At 31.3% G+C, this 6,975-nt stretch overlaps 1 protein-coding gene across 1 annotated transcript; it reads left to right on the forward strand.

The window, feature by feature from the left end:
• Positions 1 to 9: 9 nt before the first annotated feature.
• On the forward strand, positions 10 to 5,311 carry LOC139527359 (mitochondrial import inner membrane translocase subunit Tim10-like). The gene is made up of 3 exons (XM_071322748.1): positions 10 to 185; positions 1,236 to 1,970; positions 4,828 to 5,311. Exons 1-2 carry the CDS (start codon positions 103 to 105, stop codon positions 1,441 to 1,443), a joined length of 291 nt encoding a protein of 96 aa, XP_071178849.1. The 5' UTR covers positions 10 to 102; the 3' UTR covers positions 1,444 to 1,970; positions 4,828 to 5,311.
• Positions 5,312 to 6,975: the final 1,664 nt, after the last annotated feature.

Consider the following 6,975-nt stretch of genomic DNA (forward strand, 5'->3'; position numbering starts at 1 on the left):
CCTCGCCATTTATTGTACTTCCGGTTTATCCGGCTACCTGCACGTGGAAACCCACTAACTATATTACAACATTTTTTTTAATTTGAAATATTCACATTTAAAATGGCAACGCCTTCTTTAAATGAAGCCCAGTTAAAGCTGGTTTCGGATTTAGAATTAGAAATGATGGCAGATATGTATAACAGGTGAATTGATAGACAGAAAGTGTATTTCTGAGATGTAACCAAAATTTGACCTTTGCCATGTTTATATTGTCAGTGTCAAAGACAAGTATCAGAGCACTGTACATAATACCAAGTTTTTGGTGGTGTTGGTGTTGCTCAGTCTTTAGTTGGTTTTTGTATTTTACTATGGACTTACAGAGTTAAATTTCTAACATGTCATGTGTCTAATAAACTACCCGCTCTATTTTACAAGGCATGTTGTTCTTGTGTTCTAGTCATAGATTGCAAAGGTGGCGTTTAGTTGACTGTACATTCGTGATCAGCTGTCAATGTTACAAAAAAATATGCTAGACAATCTCAATATGCAAGTGCAAAAGGAAAACTAAACGTAAACATCGCTCCGTCATAGTCATCAAGATAAACTATATCTTGTAGTACCTGTTATACACTTGCTTACCTGAATATCCATGCTTCTTTGTTGATTGATTACAAACGGGTGACAATTGTTAAACTTCAGCTTCACATCACGACTAATAATAAGCTGCCATATTTTCACAACAACACTGACAAATAGAATATTTTTTGACGATTAGACGAAACTTATGCTAACAAAATGATAAAATCGATCACAGAAGACTTAAGTTTATGATATATGTATGCATTGGTTCAAGAGTTGGATTAACATTATTTTCCACCGGTCACTATTTTCATATTACTTTAAAGTAATAAACATGATAAAGAAATTGATGGTCATCAGAAGTGATGAAACCAGCATTAATTTAAAAATAAATCATTTGATATAATTCAAAAACACTCTTAATTGAGGGGGCAATAGGGGGTCCGTTTACATGTTGACAACACCTCGATTTTGGCAAAAACATTTAGCAAAAAAGCTGATACAAACAAATAACAGCTTAAATTGATCTCAGATAACAGTTAAAAACACCTTGAAAAGGGCCATAACTGGTTAACACAAAAAGGTATCCCCCTCTTAATTTGTTCACTTTGCGTAACCCCACTATTATCTATAATAAATTAATAAATGTACAATATATATTTTCTGTGTTTTAGAATGACCACTGCCTGTCAGAAAAAATGTGTACCACCCAAGTATAACGAAGCAGATTTATCTAAAGGTGAATCAGTGTGTTTAGACAGATGTGTATCCAAGTACTTAGAAATGCACGATAATATAGGAAAGAAATTGACATCTATGTCCCAACAAGACGAGGCTACTGTGAAGAAAATCCAGGATCAAATGCAGCCCCAAAAATCTTAACATAAACTGTTTTAATAGTTGTGATATTACAATTAAAGTATTTATACAATGAAGAAATGAACAAGATACTAACAGGAGAAAGTGTAATCAGTACAAGGAAAAGCAGGCCATTGATAAAAAGATGAATTGACTCACTGTCATCAGCTGTTCTGTCATAGATTGCAAAGGTGGCGTTTAGTTGACTGTACATTCATGATCAGTTGTCAATATTTAAAAAATACACTAGACAATTAATATTAAATTTATTATGTTACTATTAATTCTTAAATTTTATAACTACATTCAGGAAGTTTTTCTAGTAAAAATTTCATTTTACTGGTTGAAATTTTATTTGGTTTTCTTAGAACATGAAAACCTAAGCCAACTGTGGTAAATAAGCATGATAAGTGCTAGATGAGATACATGTATTGTCACACTCTTGCCTTATTGAATGTTTCAGTCTAAACATTCTAAAATGACCATGACTAATCCAGTATGCTAACGATGATTTAGATTTTCATAGCCTCAAAAAAAATAATTTTTAGCATGTCTAAGGCCTAAAATAAAATTTCATTTGTTTGGCATTGCCGCCCAACCCACTGAAAAACTTGCCGCCCAAATAATTTTATTTGCGTTTCAGAAATTTATTTTTTTTTATTTAAAAACAATCGAAATTTTGCCGGAAATTGGTCGTATCTGCCGAGTTTGTTCCTGGCTTTACTTATTTCAAATCATGATCTGAAAAGCGTTTGCCTTACACTGTATTGGTAGCAAACATTTAAATGACATGGAATAGAAAAAGTCTGCCAAAAGTTAAATGTCAAAGAGGCTGACAGGGGAAGGCATCTCCCTATGCTGCAATGCATTGGTTAAGGGAGATGGATTTTATCAAAAATCAAATTTCAGCTATTCTTTGAAAGAAACGTTCTGAGAGACCTTGTAGAGGACTCAATTTTATCTTTTGTAAAGCAGAAACAGATGATTTCTGCTCGACTTTGTCGCTTCATGAGATAGAAGTTTTTCACCAGGACATCACAGAACAAATATGCGTGGCTCTTACATTTGTTGAACTTATTAAATATTTGAAATTTATCATTGACAAATTTTCCCTTGAACCAGAGAACAAAGTATCTACTATAGTCAGAACCACAATGATGCATTCAAGATAATTATGACTGTAAGCACCAAAGCTTACAGACCAAAATAATTTACAGGTTTATAGTAGTTTTGTACCAGAAGATGCTAGCCTGGAACAAAACATACATATTTTAAAGACTAGCATCTTGTGTCAATTGAAGTACTTCCCATTTTCTTGCCTTTCTTCATGAATAAGATGATTCTTAAAACATAAAAGATACTGACAGAAACATATTTATAAATGTATCCAGTGTACTAGTGATGAATAAAATCCCCTCCTTTTCCACAATTCTAAGGGCTCATTAATTTATCTGTATTCATGTAATGCATGTCCAGATTTCTGTTAATCAAACAAGCATTACAACTCATAATTTATTTATCTGCAAAAATTATCTGTCCTGCTGCATATTTCCATTTTGAATTTATCATACGTTTTAAACCTATCCCTGAAAAACCTTGCACTTGGATAATATTAGTATAAACACCATGTCTATTTGTGCCAACCTTCCAAATTTTTAATATTTTGCTATCCTAATTTGGAACAGATCCTTTATCCTCAAAACTTATCAGGGGCAGTTGGCGTGTTTGTATGGTAGTTCGTCACACCTTACATGTATGATTACTAGCCTCCAGGTATTGGTTTGAGCCCTAGTTGGGCAGTTGCAAAATTAAGGTTTGATTTTCATGTCAGATGTGATAAGGTTAGTCAGTTTCCTCCCACAGGTTGGCGTTTTCCTTCAAGTACTACGGTTTAGTACGCCACTAAAACTGACTACCATGAAATTACCTATATGGTGTAGAAAGTGATGTTTATAATAGTCCAGTCAAACTCAGATTTAACCTCAAACTAATTGCAACAGAAAATGTTTTAGTTCTTATCTATAACATTATGCCCTTTATATACACAGAAAAAAGTCCCATAAAATCTTACTTGAGGAAAACTCAAAATCAGCATTTTTAATTTCCTATGGAAATTAACATTGGAAGGGGAGATAATTCTTACAAAAATGAGTCTTTTTTGTCAGTTTTTGGTTGTTTTTCTTGAAATTGATGTAAAGTATGATACTTTGATGGTTTATAAGTTTGTATTTGACTAAATTATATAATCTTCTGTTCATGAAATGTACAAAACCGAAGTGTTATGGGTAGTTTTATTTTTTTCGTGCATTTTTCATTGAAGAAATTGCAAATTTGAAGCTTTGTAACCATTTTGAAAAAATAATGTGAAAATTTGGTATTGTTTATATCTGTATATTATGTTTTTTCAGCAACTTACTTATCTAAAGAAACTTTAAACCACAAAAAGAAGAATACATTCTTAATTACTTTTATTAAATTTGAGATTCTTTACCTTGACATGTTGAAAAATTCAATAAATGGTCAACTAATGAATTACGAAATCTAGATTATAGCTTGATAAAATATATGAAAACACCTTTAGAGGTGTTCGTTATACTCTTAAGACCGCTAAAAAATAAAAAATCAATACATTCTGATGAATAGAAGCGGTAAAGTTATAATTTGGTATCATTTTTTATTGATATTTCTGCCTTTTTTGCAAGAGTTATCTCCCTTTTCAATGCATATCTCCATAGGAATTTTAAATGGTGATTTTTTTTAGTCTTCCTCAAGTTAGATTTTATGGGACTTTTTTCTGTGTATATTTGGGGTATAATGCTAAAGATTAAAACTTAAAAATCTTCTGTTGCAATTACTTTCGGGTTAAGGTCAAATTTATGCTAGATTGACTGGACTATAAAACCAAAGCAAACAATCAAAGTTTTAAATCTTTGTCCATTTGTACAAGGAGCCGTAGTGGTTGAGCCATTTAACTTATGGTAATTTTACCAAACTGTGACCACAACTTCAAGATGTGACATCAGGCCTCTGTTCAATGTGCAGTTCCACAATAAATGTTCAATTTTCACGTCATACATTTTATATGGTTAATTTGTCATTTACCTGCCTCAGTTCTGTGTTTTTTTCTGGGTACTTTGGTTAACTTTGCCAATAAAACTGACTGTCTTACATCATGTACATGAAATTATCCATATGTTGTAGAATGTGACATTGATGGTTGACCCCTTTCAAAGAAACCACCAGCATTTACACACAACAATGCTGCAATGCTTTAGACAACATTGATCTAGAGACTTCATGATTTACATGTATAAAGCTTTTAAATGTAAAAAAAAAAAAAAAATCCCTACCTACCTACCCACCTGCTGATAGTGTGGGTTGGCAATGCCAAACAAACAATTTTTTAAGGGTTGCCTAATGGGACATTGCATAATAATACTTTTTTTTTTCAAATGCAAAATTTTAAGTCTTCTTGCTGTTTTTGTGTTTTTTTTAGTTTTCTAACTAAAAGTATAAATATCTTTAACTTGACTTCTTCAGCCTATAAAGCACAACCATTGTAGATCACATTTGTTTATTTCAAAACTGGATGAGTATTGATCAACAAAATTATAAATGTGAATTATTGCTAAATGATCGAGCAATTCTGTACTATGACTCTTAACAATTTCCAATGGTCTCTGTTGTTTGATTACATGTATATTGTTGTGATTGAAATAAGTTTTAATATATCAAGATGTGTTGTAACTTGATGAGTAAATATTTTTTTAAATTTACAAATGTATATTACTTTTGTTCTTTTTTTTGTATCAGGACACAATGTTAAAGTTAACCACCTCATGCTGTGTGTTTTCATTAATGTCATGTGTTCAATAAATTGTGTTTACATGTATATTTTTCATGAGTCATTGCTTAATTCTAACATGACGTCCTTCAAACGCTTTGAGTACACACCCGTGGTAAAATATGAATATATTGCCAGTGCTGTTCCGATTGTACTCCCACGTCATATGCTTTTTTATGAATGAGATACCCGACGTCATAGAACAATGACGTTAGAATGTAAGCATTTTACGGGAAAATACACGCTTGTGAATCCGAAAATCATCACAAGGAAACATACACAAATGATGCTAAAATGTGGCAAAAGCCCTTTATTGTACATCATATAAGACATATAAATAAATTATCATTCAAATTCATCCAAAACTGTCTAAATACATTATTTTAAATAGTTTAAGCATGTCACTAATGCCGTTTGCTCCGTTCTTTTACGCTAGTTTATTAGTGCGTTTATTTATGGGAACGGCAAATATTTGCCTACACCTAGAGCGCTTGCATAATAACTTTAGTTTAAGTAAATAGAAATCAATGAAATTTAAACACAATGTTGACACAGAATGAATGTGTTCTAATGAACTTAAAATTTTTGTTTTCTCTTAGAGCAATTCACTATGCTGTTGAATATTAATCCTCTCAAAAAAATGTTTGAAGAAATTTTCTTTTTTATTTATGAAATTTCAAATGAGAAAAATTGAACCCAATTTTTTTAATCACATTCCCCTTTCCCTTATTCCAAAACTAATCTCAATTAAAATTTCTAAAGGAGTTTGCAACAATAACTACTCATTTAAATACATCATAAAATATTAAGATGTAAAAAAACTGCTTGTTATCACTGAATGGTAAAGATTATTTTAATTTATCAGTTGGTAGTAAAAAGTGAATATACATTGTATATTGTATATAACAAAGATTTAAGTTGATTCTGGACAAAGAAAGATAACTCCAATTAAAAAAAATCTTGCTATTGCACAATATTTTGCAATTAGATATTTCTTGCTTACTATTCTGGACAAAGAAAGATAACTCTAATTAAAAAAAAATTTGCTATTTCACAATATTGTGCAATTAGATATTTCTTGCCATTGCGCAATACTGTGCAATTGAAAAGACTTGCTATTGCACAATACTTAATATAATAATTTTGGATCCTGATTTGGACCAACTTGAAAACTGGGCCCATAATAAAAAATCTAAGTACATTTTTGGATTCAGCATATCAAAGAACCCCAAGATTTCAATTTTTGTTAAAATCAGACTAAATTTAATTTTGGACCCTTTGGACTTTAGTGTAGACCAACCAAAAATGATGAATCTACATACACAGTTAGATTTGGTATATCAAAGAACCCCATTTATTCAATTTTTGATGAAATCAAACAAAGTTTAATTTTGGACCCCGATTTGGACCAACTTGAAAACTGGGCCAATAATCAAGAATCTAAGTACATTTTTAGATTCAGCATATCAAAGAACCTAACTGATTCATTTTTTGTCAAAATCAAACTAAGTTTAATTTTGGACCCTTTGGACCTTAATGTAGACCAATTTGAAAACGGGATTAAAAGTTAAGAATCTACATACACAGTCATGACAGTTAGAATCGGCATATCAAAGAACCCCAATTATTCAATTTTGATGAAATCAAACAAAGTTTAATTTTGGACCCTTTGGGCCCCTTATTCTGTTGGGACCAAAACTCCCAAAATCAAT

Source organism: Mytilus edulis, chromosome 6 (assembly GCF_963676685.1).
Source record: "Mytilus edulis chromosome 6, xbMytEdul2.2, whole genome shotgun sequence".
Classification (NCBI taxonomy): domain Eukaryota; kingdom Metazoa; phylum Mollusca; class Bivalvia; order Mytilida; family Mytilidae; genus Mytilus; species Mytilus edulis.